Genomic DNA, 21198 nt, shown 5'->3' with positions numbered 1-21198 from the left:
TTTAAACGGTAAAACTTTACTGCAAGGTTTTATTCATTAACATTATTAAACTACATTCGTTAACAAGAACTAACAATGAACAATTCTTTTACAGCACTTAGTGATCTTTGTTAATGTTCATTTGAACATATGCTAACATCTTTAAAAAGAAAACTTATATATGTTAACATTATTTAATGCATTATGTAGGACACCATGAAATCTGTTTTATTTTTTTCCAAATTCTGTTTATTTTTCTCAAATTCCTTTTTTTTTTTTTTAAAGTTTAATACAATTTTATCATAAAAAAGTCTAATTAAGGGGGGCCTGGATAGCTCAGCGAGTACTGACGCTGACTACCACCCCTGGAGTCGCTAGAACGAATTCAGGGCGTGCTGAGTGACTCCAGCCAGGTGTCTTAAGCAACCAAATTGGCCCGGTTGCTAGGGAGGGTAGAGTCACATGGGGTAACCTCCTCGTGGTCGCTATAACGTGATTCTAGTTCTCGGTGGGGCGCGTGGTGAGTTGTGCATGGATGCCGCGGAGAATAGCGTGGTCCTCCACACACGCTACGTCTCCGCGGTAACGCGCTCAACAAGCCACGTGATTAGATGCGCAGATTGACGGTCTCAGACGCGGAGACAACTGAGATTCGTCCTCTGCCACCTGGATTTAGACGAGTCACTACGCCACCACGAGGACTTAGAGCGCATTTGGAATTAGGCATTCCAAATTGGGGAAAAAAAGAGGAGAAATAATAATAATTTAAAATAAAGTTGAATTAAAATGATTATGAAATTATCAAATAAAATAATATACAGTATACATTTATTTTTTTCAACAAAATGAAGTGCTTCTATACAGATCCTCACAGCACAATCCGAAACAAAATATTAGATTTTGTTGTTGTTGTTGTTGTTGTTGTTGTTGTTGTTGTTGAATACAGCGCTGCACAGCAGAGCATCACAGTTTTAATGAAAGCATTGATGAAAAGTTTTATTCAGTACAACAGCATTCTTGCTTGTGAGATATTGCTTAAAGGAATAGTTTACCCAAAAATGAAAATTCTCAAAATATTCACTTGCCCTGATGCCATCCCAGATGTGTATGACTGTCTTTCTTCAGCAGAACACAAATTAAGATTTTTAGAAGAAGATAGAGCTCTGTCAGGTCCTTATAATAGAAGTACACGGGTGCCAGCACTTTGACGGTCCAAAAGTCACATTTAGGCAAATTAAAAGTAATCCACATGACTCCAGTCAATCGATGAATGTCTTCTGAAGCGAATCGATAAGTTTATTTTTAAATTTTTGGGTGAACTATTCATTTAAATATAATGTAATTATTATTTAATTATTATTACTTTTTACTACATAGTAGTAGTATATTTCTGTCAAAATTTCTTCCATTTCACACATCTATTTAAACTGAGCTTTTATTTTGGCGGAAAGCCAAATGAAGCAATTTGAGTTTGTATGTTTTTGACAACAGCTTCACACCTCCGAAAAAGCAGTTCGCTCTATGGCTTAAATTTGCTTATTAATCCGCAAAAGGCTGTGATTTAATTATATAAGTGTATAGTCTGCATGTGCTGCACCCTTAAAGCTTAATGTGGGGATCTCAGTGCTCAAGCCCAGTCCTGTGCTCGAGCCCCTCAGTTATGGACACCGTATGTTTACCTTAATGCACTCCAGGACTACGCTATATGAACCAGTTAACTCATAAAATAAAGATGAATAAATGCTGTAAAAAAAAGTGTTCATTGCTAGTTTATGACACATAATGCATTTACTAATGTTGACAAATAGTGTAAAGTGTTACTGTAAAGTGTTACCATTTAAACAAATGGCTTAAATTAGATCTATTAAATATGCTGAAAATGAGTTCAATTGATGCCAAAGCAAATGTAGTTGTTTGCCATTTACCACACTATATTGTTTAAAACTTATGCAGGTTTTAAAGTTTATACTCCTCATTCATTTTAATGAAATACTTCACATTTATTCTCATAATATGCACATTATTTAAAGATTACTCAGTTCAGTTTGGTGGAAATGCGTCATTCAATTGAAATGCGTAAATCCTAAAAATAAACTAATAGTGTAACCCCCATTTTGAACAAAACCCCAAGAAGTTATATACTCAAACTAAAATATTCTTATTGCTGTCTAGGAGGAAAAATTGAGATATTAAATATTAAATGGGATAGGTCCAAGAATTTTTCAGAATGTTTGGGGCTTGATTGCAATTTTTGCATATGTTAATTTGCATTTTGGACTCTTTTTGCTCAGTAGTGTCACTTTTCCTCTGGTGGAGATATATTTGGTTAAGCGTACAGTATAAAACTCCAGTATCTCCAACAGGAAAGTCAAATGCCTCCATGTTTCATTCCCATGTGTCACATTTTGCTTTGTTTGATGCTTTCATTTCTTATGAACATAAAGCTGAATGGTGCATCGCTGTGTTACAACAAACACCAAATTCTCAGAACTCACACAGAGGTGAGTAACTAAGGTTTTAGTTTGTGCATACAAGCATCAACTGAAAACACAAATCAAATTATCCAGCCGTATGTAAATCGCAATCTAAAGTGACTTTGAAAGCAGGAAAATCAATAATTTTTGAAAAGACAAGATAAAAAGAATGAGCTAAATGCTAGGTGTTACCTCAGACATGTCAAACTCTGAGATGTTTCTGAGTGGCCAGATCCTCATACTGTACATACATTGTTTAGCAGTCAACACAGGTTTTCTTGCAGAAAACATTTAACTCTAAAGGTGTATAGACATGTATAGCATTTCCATGGATACACCTCAATATACGTTTTTATGATTTGGAAGAAACCTCATTAGTGCATCAAGCAAGATGCTACAAAATACCATAAAATGTTGCTTTATCAGAATAGCTCATTTTTAAATAGTTTTTAGTTTTTTAATTTTGTTATCCGGTCTTTATCACCAAATAAAACCAGACAAAAAGGGGTCTTTTGGGGTTTTTAGTTTGACACCACTTGTTCTACCAAATTAGAGGACTGGAACTGTATGTTGTATGATAAGATTTATTTGTACGATTTATGGACCCTACATCGGAATTTCTGAAATTGAGAAGTTTGTGTTTGTAGAGCGGCCTGGTTTTGAACTGTCCCATAGTGTTTAATGGTGTGTCTCTGTCAGTTCTGTGTATGCTCATGTGCTTGGCAGACGTTCACATGCTGTGTGTTTGTTTTTATTCCGCAGTTTTTTCCATGCAACTTTATTGTGTCAGGTGTTAGATTGTGCATTGAGCCAATAGCATGTCCTTGTCTCAAATGATTTGGATTTTAAGAGCTGATGAATTCAATTCAATCTATAAAGCAGACAAAGGAATGTGTTTGTCTTTTTACTATAGGTCATTTCTTTATTTTGTTTAGTTTGTAGTTTTGTTATTTCGCATGATGGCTGCAAAATAATTATAATATTGGTGCTGAGATCTCTTTCTTTAGCACATTTTGTTTTTGTTTTGTTTTTCCCTATTTTTTGTCTTTTACTGTATGGATGAGGTTTGTGAATTCTCAATGTATTGGCCATGTACACACTGCAAAGTTTTGGGAGTGACAACTGCATTTCAATGTGGAATGTGTACCCTAAATAAACAGGAGCGAATCGCCTAAACAAGAGTCACTCCTGAAATTGCAGTGGTTGACAACGTTTTTCCACTATGTACTGTAGATGTAATGTAAATTTTTAGATGTGAATTTGAACACTCAGAGTGACAAATCGTAATTAGCTCCAGTGTGTATACGGCCATTTTGGAGGTCATTTAAATGTTTTTAAGTCTGTTTGTGAATTTGTGTGTGTGTATATTTTTGTGTGTATGCGACGTGTGTGTATGTTCGCATGCGTGCTTACCACGATTCACGGACACAAACATCACCACCCCATTGGCTGCTGGGATTGGTCCACAGCACCCCCCCCCCCATAGGCACACACTTGCATATACACACAAACCTATATTTCTTTCCTCTCCTTCTTTCTCCTCTCCTCTTGTGTGTTGATGAGATACGGTGATTTCTCGTAGGGGAGGCGGCAGTCCATCCTAGTGCAGCCACGTCTTGCACCCGTTCCACTGCGAATGCACAGGTAATGACTCACCTGACTGTGACTCGCCCACTCCACTCTTCTGTCTCCTCCCACATCCACTGTATGTACGCTAGATTTGTCCACACACACACTGCACCTTGCCTGCACCAAGTCATATGCATGTCTGTTTTCAGGTCAGCAGAAATTAAACTAGGAAAGGAAAGTTCATCAAGTCAGACTTTGAATGTTTGCTTGACAAAGCCTTGCAGGCAGGCAGAGAGACAGACAAGAAAAATGTTGGTGAGGGTTTTGAAAAAATAACATAAGCAAAATGTTTCTTTGTCAAGTCAACATAATGAATAAATGATGAAGGATTGGAACTCCAATTCTGTTGATGTACAGTGAGACAGTATGAAAGATAATCTCCCACAATTCTGTTTTAATCCACAATGTTTTTCTTTGATCTTAAATGAAGTAAATGTGCCTTATCAAACACAATTAAGAAAATTCTGAAACATGGACTTAACACATTTTAAATATATTCAGTTTAGTCGCCAGCATCTAAAACTGTAGCTAAAGATTTTGTAATGCAGTGTTGGGGAATTTTACTTTTCATAGTAGCATGTTGCATAATCACATTATTCCTAATTATAACTAATTTCTTTATATTGTTACTTTTTTCATGGAAAGAAATGCATTAGCTACTAGCAGTACTTTTGCATTAATTTTGCGCTCTCTCTAACAGAACGGTAGCACTTTTCTAGGCTTACAGGTGTTTCTTTTTGCATTCAAAGTAATTTTCTTTCTTCTTTTTTTGCTGTGGACAAGTGTTAATAAGCTAAATATATGGTAACACTTTAAAATAAGGTTGTATTCATTAACATTAGTTAAATACATTAGTGAACTAACTCTTTTTCAGTGCTGATTAATTTGGGCTATATAGTGTTAATTTCAACATCTACTAAAACATTTTTAAAATATGTTAACATTAGTGTATGCATTATGAACTAAAATGAACAATATTCTTTTAATTAATATTAACCAAGAATAATAAATGCTGTAATGATACTTAATACCTTAACTAATGTTAACATATATTTTGTGTGTATGCAGAATATTTAATCAAATTAATCACAATCGCATTTATTTAAATATTTGCTGAGAAAGCCCCTCAAATAACAATAATTCTATATATAATGTTAAAATTATTATACATATAATATATAGTAAAACATTTTTATATATAATTCAGATTATTAAAATACATTATTGTGGCAGATGAGTAAAGCATTGATAAGACTATACAAAAAGTGGCTTTAGAATGCAATATATTGTTTAATTACATATTATTGAACATACGCCTATCATTGGCCTACAGTCCCAAGCAATCTATTTTGCAATTGAATTCTTCAATCTGTCCAAGATTATTATAAGGGCTTGCCTAGGGATGCGCCAATGCACACCTGTATCAGATGGACACTTTTGGAGCGTCTCACTTCGTTTGCGTCACGTCATAAACACTTTTTTTTTTAGGTCGCTGTGTCAAGTTAAACATAGTTTGGAAATTACAAGATCACATCTCGAAATCCCTGCATTTGGAATTGCACTCCGTGCAGTGAATTTGGTTTGTTGTCTGTACAGCTGCGCATTGCCTATACCAGGGGTACTCAATAGGTGGACTCCGGTCCGGATCTGGACCGAAGGACAATTCAATCTGGACCGAGATCTAAATCTTTGTGCTAGTTATCTGACACCTGGCTAAGTGATTGTGTAAGCATACGTGTATACGTACGCGGAGCGGGAATAGCGCATTTAGCACTAGAGAGAAATACACTATATTGCCAAAAGTATTCGCTCACCCATCCAAATAATTGAATTCAGGTGTTCCAATCACTTCCATGGCTACAGGTGTATAAAATGAAGCACCTAGGCATGCAGACTGCTTCTACAAACATTTGTGAAAGAATGGGCCGCTCTCAGGAGCTCAGTGAATTCCAGCATGGTACTGTGATAGGATGCCACCTGTGCAACAAGTCCAGTCGTGAAATTTCCTCGCTACTAAATATTCCACAGTCAACTGTCAGTGGTATTATAACAAAGTGGAAGTGATTGGGAATGACAGCAACTCAGCCACGAAGTGGTAGGCCACGTAAAATGACAGAGCGGGGTCAGCGGATGCTGAGGTGCATAGTGCGCAGAGGTCACCAACTTTCTGCAGAATCAATCGCTACAGACCTCCAAAGTTCATGTGGCGTTCAGATTAGCTCAAGAACAGTGCGTAAAGAGCTTCATGGAATGGGTTTCCATGGCCGAGCAGCTGCATCCAAGCCATACATCACCAAGTGCAATGCAAAGCGTCGGATGCATTGGTGTAAAGCACGCTGCCACTGGACTCTAGAGCAGTGGAGACGCGTTCTCTGGAGTGACGAATCACGCTTCTCCATCTGGCAATCTGATGGACGAGTCTGGGTTTGGCGGTTGCCAGGAGAACGGTACTTGTCTGACTGCATTGTGCCAACTGTGAAGTTTGGTGGAGGGGGGATTATGGTGTGGGGTTATTTTTCAGGAGCTGGGCTTGGCCCCTTAGTTCCAGTGAAAGGAACTCTGAATGCTTCAGCATACCAAGAGATTTTGGACAATTCCATGCTCCCAACTTTGTGGGAACAGTTTGGGGATGGCCCCTTCCTGTTCCAACATGACTGCGCGCCAGTGCACAAAGCAAGGTCCATAAAGACATGGATGAGCGAGTTTGGTGTGGAAGAACTTGACTGGCCTGCATAGAGTCCTGACCTCAACCCGATAGAGCACCTTTGGGATGAATTAGAGCGAAGACTGCGAGCCAGGCCTTCTCGTCCAACATCAGTGTCTGACCTCACAAATGCGCTTCTGGAAGAATGGTCAAAAATTCCCATAAACACACTCCTAAACCTTGTGGAAAGCCTTCCCAGAAGAGTTGAAACTGTTATAGCTGCAAAGGGTGGGCCGACGTCATATTAAACCCTACGGATTAAGAATGGGATGTCACTTAAGTTCATATGCGTCTAAAGACAGATGAGCGAATACTTTTGGCAATATAGTGTATTTCTCTCTAGAGCAAGATTAAAGCGAGTCCAGGGCTACGCGCTTATACCTGCTCTCCGCGTGTTGTCTCTCTCCCAGCTATAGACATGAGGTGCCGCATTACAGTACGTAGTTGCATGCGCTGTTATTTTAACAATAGTAGCAGAGACCCCACTACAGATACTGCCATCTTTCGCTTAAACACACTGTAGAAAACAAAAATGAAGCAAAGTGAAACTAACTTCATCTGTATGATATGTGATTCAGACGATTCAGCTAAGCCAGGTTTGTGTCAGGATGTTTTTTTGATCTAAATGTAGCTTCATTAATCAGCATGTTAGGAGCCTTTTATATATATATATATATATATATATATATATATATATATAATAAACAGATTTTTGTTCTAATTTTGTGAAAATAATCCGAGATGTCATCATGGCATGGATGGCAAGGAAAGCCTATTTATACTTAAATTAAACAAACAGTATTTTAATGCTTCACTGTTGTTGTGTAAATTGTTTGTTTGTTTGTAGATTCTCACTTTAAGGAAAATATAAAAATGGTCAATTCAGACTTTTACATTTTTATAAATTTTCTCTCAGGGGATAACCCTGAACCCCCATACAGTGTTTTTTATCTGTCAAAAGGCCTCCTATGTCCCATACATATACTATATATTCTGAATGTAAAAATATTTAAACACAGAAACTGCTGTCATTCAGCTTCAAAACAAACTGTTGATCTTATCTTTTAATATTCATATCCAAGTGTCCTCGACTGATGAAGTCTTGATGAATTATTTAAATCTTTGGTAGAAGGTCTTGGTCTCTGGGCCCCCAATGTCCTCATCCCTGCCCAGTTTTGAAGAGACTATTTTGACTGTTAAAGATTTATTTTATTTTTCTTTACAAAGTACTATTGCTGCCAATGTGGCAAGTTATAAAAACTTTTCAAAAATATATATTATATTATTTCATAGCCATATGATTACTGACACCATGTAAGCTATGTATTATTATCTGGACCTTTGCTGGGAAGGAAATGTAGAGACCAGACCTCCTGGAACTTTAATTGAATACCCCTGGCCTATACAGCTGGAGTTCCGCTTACTGCCCCCTGCTTAAAACTGGTGGTACTTCAATGTGGTGCTCCAATGGTATAATCAATCACACTGAATTAACACGTTAAATCGACAGCCCTAATATATATACTAATATTTTTAAGTTATATGTTAACATTAGTTAATGTTTTATTAACTAACACAAATAAATGAACAATTGTTTTTTTTTTTTTTTTTATTAATTAACAGTAACCAAGAATAATAAATGCTGTAATGATACTTAATGCATTAACTAATGTTAACATATATATGTGACAGTCGATTAAAATATTTAATGTCCCCGGTCATGTTGCAAAGGCTCCGCCCTGTTCCATCCAGTGTTCAGAACTTAGACAGAGCTGAATAAAGTGTCAGAATCTAATGTGAAAATTGGTAAATGCGTTAATCATGATTAAGAAAAATTAGCGTTAAACATTTTAAATGAATTGCATGTTAACGCGTTAATTTTGACAGCTCTATATTCTGGATGTGTGTGTGTTTGTGTGTGTGTGTGAATATACGTGAATATTTTGTATAATTATAGAAAAATATTTGAAAATGACTTGCACTCACTGAGCACTTTTTTAGGAATGCTATGGTCCTAATAAAGTGCCCAACATGGTCTTCTGCTGTTGTAGCCCATTTGCCTCAAGGTTCGACATGTTGTGCATTCTTAGATGCTGCTTACTACAATTGTACAGAGCAGTTATCTGAGTTACCGTAGCCTTTCTGTCAGCACGAACCAGTTTGGCCATTCCCCGTTGACCTCTATCATCAACAAGGCAATTCCATCCGCAGAACTGCTGCTCACAGGATGTTTTTTTATATTTGCCACCATTTTGAGTAAACTCTAGAGACTGTTGTGCATGAAAATGCCAGGAGATCAGCAGTTACAGAAATACTCAAACCAGCCAATCTGGCACAAACAATCATGCCACGGTTGAAATCACTTAGATTTTCCCCATTCTGATGGTTGATGTGAACATTAACTGAAGCTCCAGACCTGTGTGTGCATGATTTTATGCATTGCACTGCTGCCACACGATTGACTGATTAGATGATCGCATGAAAAAGTAAGTGTACAGGTGTATATTGTAAGACTGTGCCCTGTTGGCCACACCATACATAAATAGAAAAGTAACACACTTTATTTGAAAAACTATTTGAAGGCAAACTTATTGGATACTATTTTAAAACTTTTTTGAGGGTGTAAATTAAAGAAGTATCATAATCCTTTACTTGTTGATTTAAAAAAGTAATCTGATTATGCAACGCATGCTACTTGTAACTCATTACCTCCAGCACTGATAATGTACCATGATTTATGATACAGCACGAATCCCCTTAAAAACTAAATGGATTGATAATGACAGTATTAGTATTAGACAGTAAAGTGCTTTATAAAAATGCTGAGTATTCAAAAAAAAAATTGTTCTGCCATGTCCTGTTTCAAAGAGATGCTTGTTTCTTGGGAGTGTGTTTATTTGTTAGTTTTCATGCAAAATTTCATAATTTCAGCATACTTGGAAAAAAAAACAAAAAAACATCCACGCACAGATACACAGGGCATATGGCTCAGTGCAAGGTGAAGGACTCATCACAATGTTCATTCTATCTGCATCATCTACCTCACCATCACTCTCTGAAAAAGATGATGACAACTGGGAAATCTCCGTATCTTTCTCTGTGCTGCCCTGACAGTGGTCAGGGGTCGCTTATCAGTGTGCATGAGATCCTGAAAGTGTGAATGTATGTGTCCATGCTTTTGTTGAAGTGTTTAAAGTGTTTCTGGTGATTTAAACATATTTGTGTTAACATTTGTGTGTTGAGTGCCGTGTAGCCATTTTGCTCTGTTTTGCAAGGAATTTAATCTTCATGGTATTTTTTTAACATTTTCATTTTGGTTAAATGAAAACAAAGTACATGTTTATCTGAAGCAGACGCACTGATTGAAAGTGAACTGTTTATGTGTGTTGTGCTGCTAAGTGTTGTGATTGATTGTCATTTTTAATGTACTATTGACATTTCATTACACCATTCTTAAAAGGAATATTTCTCCACCAAGCTCAAGATTTATTTATGTTTATGTTTTATAAGGTTTCTGGGTATGATTGGCCCTGAAGAACTGTTTAAAGACCCCATGAAATTGCTGAACAAGCACAGTTTAATGTCCTGTTTTGACATATTTCCTATTTGAACAGGAAGTTTGAGCAAAACGCATAAATAGCCAACTGGCCTAAGTTACGCCACAGCCATGATTTGCTACTTTTTAGTTGGTTGCAGGGGGAGGACACTCTTATTCTAGAGAGCATTTTATTCGACTTAAATCTGTGTAGTGCAGGATGAGCCATCAATATTTTTAGTCTGTTTTAGAGAAAGACTGTACATTTTAAATTTGTATAAAATCTGCTAAAGGTCGATTTTTTCAACTTTTGGACTGAATAGCAATAAAAGTCCCAAATGTGAATTTATGGGGTCTTTAAATATGTGAATTCCTATGACTCAGTAAAAAAAAAAAATTTCTCTAGTACCAAAATTGCTTGACAGACCAATTCAACTTCCATTTGATCTCCCAAAGAAAAGCCTTTTTTAATGAGGTTTAAACAATGGTTCCAGACGAAAGTATCACTCGTATGAGTTGCGTAATTCAACTTGAATGCAGTTCTGACAGAGATGCACCTTTTTCTCCTTTGTCCTCATCACGTGTCTTTTTGTTTAGTGTTGCAGCTAGTTCCAAACCTCGGTTCCCAAACCCTAACTCCATATTCATTCTCAAATAGTAGGTTCTGATTGAGAAGAGAAACAAACTGCACCAAAACTGTGTCAGACTGACTTATGTTAGCAAAGCTAGCCACTTCGCTAATGTAACAGTCTGGAACCAAATTCCTTGGTATTTTTAAAACTTAGAATGTAGTACTGTAAAGTTCAGCCATTCAGTTACAATTCTTGTCCAAATGAAGTCATGGATTTCAAAAACGAATAACAGGTGAGTATGTTTAGAATGGTAAAAAACATGTTAGCAGCTGAACTGAGCTAACTCATATGTCGGCCATATTGTTTTCTAATCTACTGCATTAGCTTTAGTTTTTAAAAGTTGATTAACAATGTTTCCTCCCTTACTGCCCCAATACAGACTTCACTGAAAACGACTGATCTTGATGCAAAACACACTGAACATGATTTAGATATAAAATGAGCTGAGGCTACTTTTGGCACTGCACTGCGCCTCTGTAGGTAAGATTAGAGGATAAGACAAATAGAAACTTTTTCTCAACAATTTGTAAATATCTGCCACACACGTCAAATGTTCTAAAAGTCAAACTAAACCATTTCTTTGTGGCAGTGATGGGCTTATTAGCATTTTCACACTAGAACTTTTGGTGTGGACCCGAGACTGTTTGACCAAACTCTGTTTAACAAGACTTGTCAGACAGTGACAAGTGCCTTTCTAATTGTGTTAAGTTTTGGTAGTTCAGCTAAAGGGACAAAATCATGACTAAAAAAGTGAAGCAAACAGTGGCTTTCCTATTTGCTGCTTTCTCCTCCTAATGGTTATCAAGCCACAGTGGTAAACAGTTGCTGCTAATACTAATGTGAAAGAGACATGCTGGAAGAGGAAGGTGGAGCCGAACTCGGGATCAGACCAAGCAATCGAAGTGTGAAAACTGTCTGAAAATCTAAACAGGGTCTGTTTTGGTTTTAAAGAAAATTGTCACATAAAATACCACAATTTTAAATAATACATAAATATAAATACAAATGTGAAATACTTAATAAAAAGTATTTCATTAGGCATGAGTGCAATGCAAATTGATTTTTTATTGTTTTTTTTTTTTGTTTTGTTTTTTTTTTACAGATAAGAGAATTCAAGTTTCCTATTTTAAATGAATAAAAACTAACTCAGCTCAAGATAGAATAGCTGATTAGTAAAGTTATTCATAAGTTATTCTTACAGTTCCTATTTTTACAGAATGTAAACAAAGAATGAATTGTTCCATATAGTAAAGCCTTGAATTAAAATCTCAATCCCTGGGCTGGCATACCATTGTCATTCACATGTAATGCACAGATTCAGATAGCACCAACATACCACATAGACTGGATGTCATTCTCACTTCCTGTGTTCTTTTACAGTTGATCACAGTGTTGCATTAATTGCATGCTTGCATGCTAACTAGAAATCCTATTTTACTGCACACAGACACTGCTGTACCAGCTACTATTTTAAAGGGGTCATATATATACAATGAGGAATCAAATTTTCCTTCATGTTTTGAGATAAAAGTGTTCTTTGTACTATGAAAACATATTGCAATTTTCAGAACAATTTTTTCTATACAAGTTAAAAAAAAAAAAGCTTTGAAACTAAGCTGTTGTTCCGCACTTCCACAACTTTCTAACGTCACACAGATTTGGACACATGACTGGCCACATATACATGTCAAAAATGTCCACTGAAAAAAAATGACTAGTAAGATTAAGATGCATTTTTATGGTATAAAATCAAGTAAAATCTACATAAATTTATGACATAATATTGATTAGAGCAAGTAAATTTAACTTAAGAATTTCTGTTAATATAGTAACTTTTACTTAGAAATCTGATGTACCACATGACATAAAGAAGCCTTCCACAAGGAAGCTATGTAGTCTATTACATGCTATGTAGTCTATTAGACATAATCACCTTGCATTTCTAGTGACAGAAACAAGTTACAGAACTGCGCACAAAGACCTCAACTCTTGGAGCAAATAACACTATGAAATTAACTATAAACAGATAATTGTTTGATCATGAATGGGTAATTTTGAGTAGAAAATGAACTTCAGACTTCACAAAACAAGAAGTTACCAAATGTAACGACAAAATCAACAATAAAAACAGTGTAAATAAATTTGCAAACAGTGCAGCCATGCAAGCTCATTAATTATTCAAGCCTGATACATGCTGAGAACACCAGCTTCGAAAAGTGATGATGCGTTGTTAAGATAACAAACAATTCCAAATAATATTTACTTATAAACTAGAGCATTACTTTTAAAATTTGTGAATTGAGTACAATGTAGAATTTACTTCACGCTTAAAATAACTTATTCAGTGTAGAAAATTGGCTACTTAATCTTTTCTGCTATATTTACTTAACCACAAAATCATTTTTTTCAGTGTAGCTGATCAGAAACTTGGCACGCCCTGTCACAGTGAGGTAATGCAAAGAATGTACAATAAGATAGATAATAGATCATTTGATCATTTAATGGTGAGTAAACAAGCCAAATGTTGAGCTGTTCCTGGCTTGGTGTAGCACCAGAAACTCTGCATATCCCTGAAGTGTGGACCTCTCAGGAAAAAAATAATTGGTAAAAAAAACATATGATATGATCCCTTTTAATGCTAAATCTATCTCAATAAATAAAGTGTCTCTTCTTCTTTAAAACCACTTTTTAAGATATTTTTAAAAACAAAATCAAAACTTGGACTTTAATCACTCTGTATCATTTTTATTGACAACAACATTGGCCCTCTGCAGTGCAACCTCATGAGAGCATCACAGCCCAATGGTCTGACTGTGTATCAACAGCAAATTGTAATCTCTTCTCCATCCCTTTCACATTCTTTTTATTTGTGTCTATCCCTCTTTTCCTGAGCGCTTCTATTGATATTTCTCATTCCTCTGCTGTGCAACTCATGCTCCCTTTTTATTCCTCCTTTATCGCTCATCCAATCCCTCATTACCTCTGCTCTCTCTCTCTCTTTCTCTCACTTGCTCTTCTGCTGACCCCTTGACCTCCATTTTCATTTGATCTTCCTGTTCTATACATCTATATCGTTCAAATCGCCATGGGAACTCCTCTTCATCACTGACATTTGATTTTTCCCAAAATTTTCATCCTTCCATCTGTCCATTCCTGTTCCCTCTCTCCTCTCCTCCCCTTTCCTCTCTTTCTGTCTTGCTAGGAAAAGCAGCTTCCCTCCTTGGATTCAGCAAACACCAGTGTGAGTTTTGGAGGAGAAATGACCAGCGCTTCTGGCTTTGGAGTCTCCAAATCCTCTACCCAATCTTCTCCCCAGAACGGAATCTTGTCATTCCAATTAGCCCCCCCTCCTCGTTCTCCTCCTCTTCCACAAGTCTGCCAGAATGGAGAGCTCCGTGGCAACCAAAAATCAGCCCCAGTGACAGCCACTATGGCAACTGGGAACACGGCAACAGCATCAAGGGGAATGGGCAAGACAGTAGGGGGGAGCAGGTCAAACCATTGCTGACCAAATCCATGAAAAATTTCTGTCTTTAGTATTTTCTCAAAGAAAGTCACATCCTTCATTTCTCTCCACAGTGAAGCTTTTTTTTCTTTTTGTATATTAGACTAAGGACAAGTGGAAGGCTGGACACATAATTTCTTGCAACATCCAAATCAAAAGGGCTCTCCATTGGATCTGATAATATTACAGTATCGCATTTTCTTTGGATCAAAGTCAAAAGCCCCTCGCACATACCTCTACCAACACAGGTCATCCAAACCACTGGAATCCATGTTGAAAAGTCCTAACGTGGTCCACTTTCCAGGTTTTTGGAATCTCCCTGATATTGTGTTCATATTCTAAGAAGCTGAAAATGACCTTGGGAATGGTGGGGACAAGCAACGATGTTTTGACGTGTAAAAAGATCTAAATTTGACTCGCAAAAAGGCCAGCTTTGTCTTAGAGATTTTGTCATGTCGTCTGGCTTCCCTAGTGCCTTTTTGTATATCTCGACAGGGTTTTCAAATGAACACAAGAATAAGGAGAACAGAATTACAGAAATGTTTGTGTGAATGCCGCTCTCTTCTTGAGATTGATCATGTAAGAGGAGTTTGGTGTGTTCTTCTGCCTCAATGTAACAAAAATATATGGAATTTTGAAAATGCTTTGGAATCCAATGATGGACAATGTGGCAAGCGTTGTGAAAAGTGCTTGTGGTCTTCGCATAGACTTGTGCAATGTTTTCTCTTCTCAATCTCAGAACTTTGTGTATTTAACTGGTGCTACGGAATCTCAAAGCATTGCTCTATGTCTCATCATCCATGTCTCATGTCCTTATTTGTCTTTGACCTCCCATTAATCTCCTAACAGGCCCATTTTGAATTTTTTTTTTCAGTGTGTGCGCTTGTGATTTCAGGTCATCTCTGTCAGGAATTTTGTCTTTTTACCAAAACAAGATGCTAGGTGAGAATGCGGTTACATGTTTTCCTCAAATGGGACTGTGATCGCATGCGAAAAGAGATGATATTTAAAGCAATTAAGCAGCACCTTGTATGTGCACAGTTATGCTTTTATGCTGTATATGTTGGTCTTAAAAGATAGTTTAAAGTCAATTTGAAATGCCACAACCAATTTTACTTCTGTAATGTGACATATTTCTGAGTGAAAAAAGATATTCATCGGGGGAAAAAAAGGACAGGCTTGAATTTATCCATCAGGAATTGATTGGATAGTGAAAAGTGGGCATTGCATACCAGAAAGGAGGGAATTGGTTGAAAAAGTAAAAGGGCAGCCAAAAAGTAAAGTTGTTTTATAGGAGTAGCCCATTATGACATTTTGATAAAAGTTTACCCAGACCAATATTTTTTATTTGGAATAAAGTGACCAAGAACGTGCATTACAAAAGTAAACAAGGTCAATTTTGATTTCATGTTGACTTTAAAAGATATCAAAGTAGCTCACGCATCTCCAAAGTAGCTAGTGGTGGCATTAAATGGTTATTAAGGAAACAACTTGGTATGTAAAATAATCAGATCTTATGTACTGTACAGAAATATGCTAGCTATAATTAATTTTAGTATCACTGCCATCTGGTACTGATTGTATTCCTCATCGATCACAACTGTTTTTGTTGTATTATTTATTTTGCTTATGATTAATCAGTTCATTGTCATGTTTCTCTAGTCACATGGCTTTGATACAGCACATTTCAAATCATTCATATTTAATCTAATTCATTGCATTGGTTTTGCTGATGTAAATATTGGCCTTTTTGCTGAGTTGTAAACTACTTTACTACTGTAATGTAACACAGCTACACCAATACAACAGGCCGAGATGAGAGCGTCCATATATTGTGGAGATTTAAATAGTAACTGCACAATAAAAATACTACTGAGCTGTACTGTAACATTTTTAAAATTGCGAAGGCACGAGAGAAGAGAATGGAGTGATTGCCATTTTAGCCTTTAAGAGCTTCGAGGGCTATCTTTAAGTGACTTGTACTACATTTAGTAATAAAACAGGCAATTTGTTTTTGTCCCAAAAAAGCTTGAGAAAAATGGGATAGCAGGGTTATCAGCTGATAAAATGTGCCATGACATGAATATACCTCAGATGTTGAATCGAACGACTCAGGTAAACTATCAATTGCCTCACAGTTTAAACGAAACAATATTTTAAGTTGAACTGCCTGTTGGTAGTTAGTCCATTTCTTCTTCGAGTTTAGTAGCAGCGATTGGTTAGCGGCTCATCAAGCATCTCCCCTTTTCCATTTTCTTTTGTATCCCCTTTTATCTCCAGCCAATCACAAAGCTTCGTGGAGGACAATCTGGAACCTAATTGGAGGCCTCACCTAGGACATTCTTCAGGTTGGCCAGGTTTTAATTCAAGGGCACATTCACGTGATTTAGTTGGTTGACAGAGGGGAAATTGAGGCTTTGACTCTGTTTTTGTTGCTAACAGTGCCAAAGCCGTTCCAAAGAAACAAATAGGTTCGCTTCCTCTGATGTGCCCTCTCTCTCTATGATAGACATTGATTTGACAGTGACAGTGACTGTCAGATGGCAGTGTTTGAATGCTTAACGCCTGTCAGACAGTTTCTCTGTGCCTCATAATGACTAGGAAGCACATGGGAGACTTTTCATGCTGGCTTAACAGTGCAGTGGTTCATTGAGAGAGCTGAAGAAGTTCTAAGGATCAGATCCATCTCAAAGGTGCTGATTTTTAGTTTCTTTACTAACTACATGAAGGATATCGATGCTCTGCTTGTTCTCATTAAGATCTTCATAAGCCAGATAAGCTCTGCCATCATGCCTGCCTATGTGTCGATCATGTCTTTTATTTTAGGGAAACTGAATATGCACAGCCCTTTTCCGTTCAAAGAGACGCTTCGATTTAAATTCAGCTGATTTGATAGGGGCTGGAACTATCCGAACTTTGTTTCTCATGTCCAATATGGCAGTTTTCTACTTTGTGACTGGACCTCACCTAGATGATATTACATATTTACATGCTGGTAATGTGAGAACTGCAGAATCTGAAAATAATCCTTTTTGATCAGTTACGTGACAATCTCTTCAAACAATCCTTTGCAAAGAATTTTTGTTGAATTACGAGAAAAAGAAAAAAACGACAACCTTTTATTTTACCTGCTCCCCCTCCCCAACTATGACCTGGATTCTCCATGGCTCATCTGCGAAAGAAAGATGACTTTTTTACTTTATTTATTTATTTATTTTCAATGATTGCTGTGGAGTTCTTTATTTACGGACGATCAGACACCGTTTGGATGTGGATCTATTTATTCCTCTTGTTTAGAAACTTGGCAGTCGCACGTTTGTAGGATTGTGGGTAGTTTTACCGAAGCAAACCCAAGTTGCTGTTTTAAATGTAACTTTATTTCCTTGTTTGGATGCCATTGGCAGGCAACACGAGCATTTCTCTGCTTCCTTTTTTCACCACTAGACAAACATATAAATGTTGAGAGATAATGCAGGTTGAATAATGTTGTGGGTGACTGTGTGTATATACAGTGTGTGTACAGTCTTTGTGTATATACTGGATGTATGGTTATATAATATAAATATTCAGTATATGTATTTGTACATACCATATGTTTGTATATGCAGTGTACAGAATGTGTTCTTTAACACCAATATCTCTTTTTCTTAAAATGTGTGGAAAAGAAAAAGCGCAACTTTCTGGAACTGAAAAAGAATTGCATTGGCAACTTGTTGGCAGCGGTCTTTGGAAGCAATGTTTTGCTCAGGCTGATTGTACACAGTCTGAAACCTTCGATGCATTGCCATGTGTCTGCCACATATTTTGCCAATCTGAAGCTTGCAGTCATTTTCTCATTGATTGAAACGTTTTGTAACAATTTCTGGGCGACCAAGCAATGGTTGTACATAAATATATAGGCTAAATACCTACTGTATGTATGCATATATCAACTTTTCCAGACATGAATCACATGCCAATCTTTGCAGCTTGCATTCCCTCTTGCTTTCAATTTTAACAGTGCCGTATGTCAGAGGTTTTTTGGATCGATGTAGAAGGTTGATCTCATAAGAAATGTACCTTTTCTCTAAACGTTCCCATTTACTATACTGACCTTTTGTATGGGCTGATGCTTTATTCCCTCATTACGTGCCAAGCAACTCTAACTCGCAAGTAAAAGCTACTTTCATCCCCTGTAAATAAATGGAGTTTCCATGATGTGCCTCTTTCTAATAAACTTTAGTTGATCTTTGTCAGCCATAAGCCAGTCACATTCATGTTTCTTGACAAGCCATAAGCCCAGCCCCCTAAATTTCCGTTTTTGAAAAGGGCATACACTTGGGAATTAATTTTTTTTGTGTGTGTGTTTGTATATATATATATATATATATATATATATATATATATATATATATATATATATATATATATATATATAGTAATAGAAAGAGCGTATGTTAGAGTGTATTGCCAATGTTTTTGGATTTAATATGAATGTTGATATTCTGATTATTGAACTATGATTATTATTATTATTGTAATAATTATATAATGACTGCTGTTATCATTTCATCCTTTAATTTAATTTCTTTTTGAATGAATCTGAATTTATATTTTTTCGGGTGGGCTAATTATAGAAATGAAATTAATTAAACTGATGAATAAAGAAATAATTGAATTCTTTTGTAATTCATTTATCTTACTGGATATGGCATTTTTAGTTTCTCTGTCTATCTGTCTGTCTGTCTGTCTGTCTGTCTATCTATCTAGTTGATATTGATGCCACTCTCACTTTCAGCTTCTTATGGTCTTCATCAAATAAACTGCCTTCATCAGAACGGAAGACTAAAACAGAAAGAAACACGGTGAAAGATTGTGATTTCAGTATCGATGTTCAATCTCGGGCAGGTTAATTTTTTATACACACCTCTCTTTTCAAATTCCCTGTTGATGATTTCCAAATGCAGCTGCCATGGTGATGCCAGCTGGTCTGTCTGTTAATCTTGTCCAGAGATGAAGGCTTGATGAGAACAGGTCTGATTATCACTATTTTAATGTCTGGCTCACATTTCACCTCAAAATCAAAAGAATAAAATAAGAAATTATATTTTGCTTTAAGATTTTTTTGCAGTGTGTTTTTTGTAATTCCTGTACAGGATGTTTGCCTACCTTAAAGGAATATTCCGGGTTCAGTACAACTGAAGCTCAGTTGAAAGCATTTGTGGCATAAGGTTGGTTACCATACAAAATTAGTTCGACTTTTCCCTCCTTTTCTTTAAAAAGAAAAAAGTAAAAATCTGGGTTACAGTGAGGCACTTATAATGGAAGGGAATAGGGCCAATCCGTAAACGTTAAAATACATACTTTTTTTTCTTAGCCACAAGACGTAAACAATATGCGTGTTAACATAATCTTAGTGCGATAAAATCTCTTACCTTATCAGTGTTAAGTTATATCCAGTAGTACAACTTCATTTGCCATGATGACGTAACAGTAAATCCTAAAAGGACTGTAAAAATGTCAATGTAAAAAACGTTACAGCAGAATAATTAACGCAAGTGCGTTTATAAAATTGTAAGCTTCACATTTCTGCCTTTAAACACTCCAACAATTGGCCGATTTACTTTCATTGTAAGTGCCTCACTGTAACCTTAATTTTTTAGGGGATGAGTTGAAATCTATATATACAGTATATACAGGGTTGGGAGGGTTAATTTTGAAATGTATTCCACTACAGATTACAGAATACATGCTGTAAAATGTAATTTGTAACGTATTCCGTTAGATTACTCGAGGTCAGTAATGTATTCAAAATACTTTGGATTACTTCTTCAGCACTGGTTGATTTTTTCACTTGTTTTGACTATAAAAATTCTGCCAGTACAGTAAGACAAAATACACGTTAAAAATACATTCTCTGAAAAACCTAAATATTTTATGCAGTGTTGTTTCTAAAGCAAGATAAATCAAATTGATCTTGTTTTAAGTATTTTTTAGATATTTTTACAGGAAAATAATACAAAAATTATTATCAAGAATATGATTTTTGCCCTAATATCAAAGGTCTTACTAGAAAAAAAGAAATTATGATCCAATGTGAATTTTCTTGATAAGAAAATATGATCGTGCCTGGTAACGTGCATGTAAAATGGTTAGAAATAGCATAGACAATTTACACAAGGTTTATTTCTATTTCTTCTGCTCCAAACTTACTTCAAACTTACTTCTCTGTCTGCTCGTATGAATGTAACACATCATAAGAAAGTGTTTCACTGCTGTTCAAATGCACTTTGGATCGCATCATTTATATGTATAAATGTTTTGCATCTGAAAGGACTAAATATTAAATGAAACAAATGACAATAAAATGTAAAGTAATCTCTTCAGTAATCAAAATACTTTTTGAATGTAACTGTATTCTAATTACCAACGATATAAATTGTTACTGTAGTGGAATACAGTTACTTATATTTTGTATTTTAAATACGTAATCCCGATACATGTATTCCGTTACTCCCCAACCCTGTATATATATATATATATATATATATATATACAATCCATACATTTAGACCTAAACACAAACATCAGTGCTAATAAATTTATTTCTTGATGACAATTGGCTAATACCAAGTTACAACAGTTTTATGGTAGTACTGTCACTACAGTAAGGTATTTTGGCAGGAATTATGGTTTCCATGCTAATTACTTTAAGTCATTCTCTTTTCTAAGGTATTGAGAACGACTTACAAATGAGAACG

The 21198-nt window shown here is 36.0% G+C and overlaps 1 protein-coding gene and 1 long non-coding RNA gene across 9 annotated transcripts in view; one reads left to right on the top strand and one right to left on the bottom strand.

Moving 5' to 3' along the window:
• Positions 1 to 18692, top strand: part of syngap1b (synaptic Ras GTPase activating protein 1b) — a 181021-nt gene extending 162329 nt beyond the window's left edge. For 5 of the 8 annotated variants that reach the window (XM_051720252.1, XM_051720251.1, XM_051720250.1 and 2 more), the window contains one exon: positions 14156 to 16874. In XM_051720252.1, the coding sequence (XP_051576212.1) occupies positions 14156 to 14461 (306 nt within the window). In that variant the 3' untranslated portion in view covers positions 14462 to 16874. Of the gene's footprint in view, positions 1 to 4035; positions 4098 to 14155 lie in introns of all 8 variants that reach the window. The other 3 variants (XM_051720253.1, XM_051720254.1, XM_051720255.1) reach the window with 3 other exon arrangements.
• Positions 18693 to 18835: 143 nt separating this feature from the next.
• LOC127453692 (uncharacterized) lies at positions 18836 to 19947 on the bottom strand. The gene is made up of 4 exons (XR_007899446.1): positions 19873 to 19947; positions 19607 to 19710; positions 19365 to 19511; positions 18836 to 19282 (listed from the first exon to the last, which is right to left on the bottom strand). It is a non-coding gene; the product is annotated as an uncharacterized LOC127453692 (long non-coding RNA).
• Positions 19948 to 21198: the final 1251 nt, after the last annotated feature.

The sequence above is a fragment of the Myxocyprinus asiaticus genome, chromosome 16 (genome assembly GCF_019703515.2).
Source record: "Myxocyprinus asiaticus isolate MX2 ecotype Aquarium Trade chromosome 16, UBuf_Myxa_2, whole genome shotgun sequence".
Classification (NCBI taxonomy): domain Eukaryota; kingdom Metazoa; phylum Chordata; class Actinopteri; order Cypriniformes; family Catostomidae; genus Myxocyprinus; species Myxocyprinus asiaticus.
The sequence above is the reverse complement of the archived record's forward strand: the minus strand, read 5'-3'. Positions and strand labels throughout refer to the sequence as shown.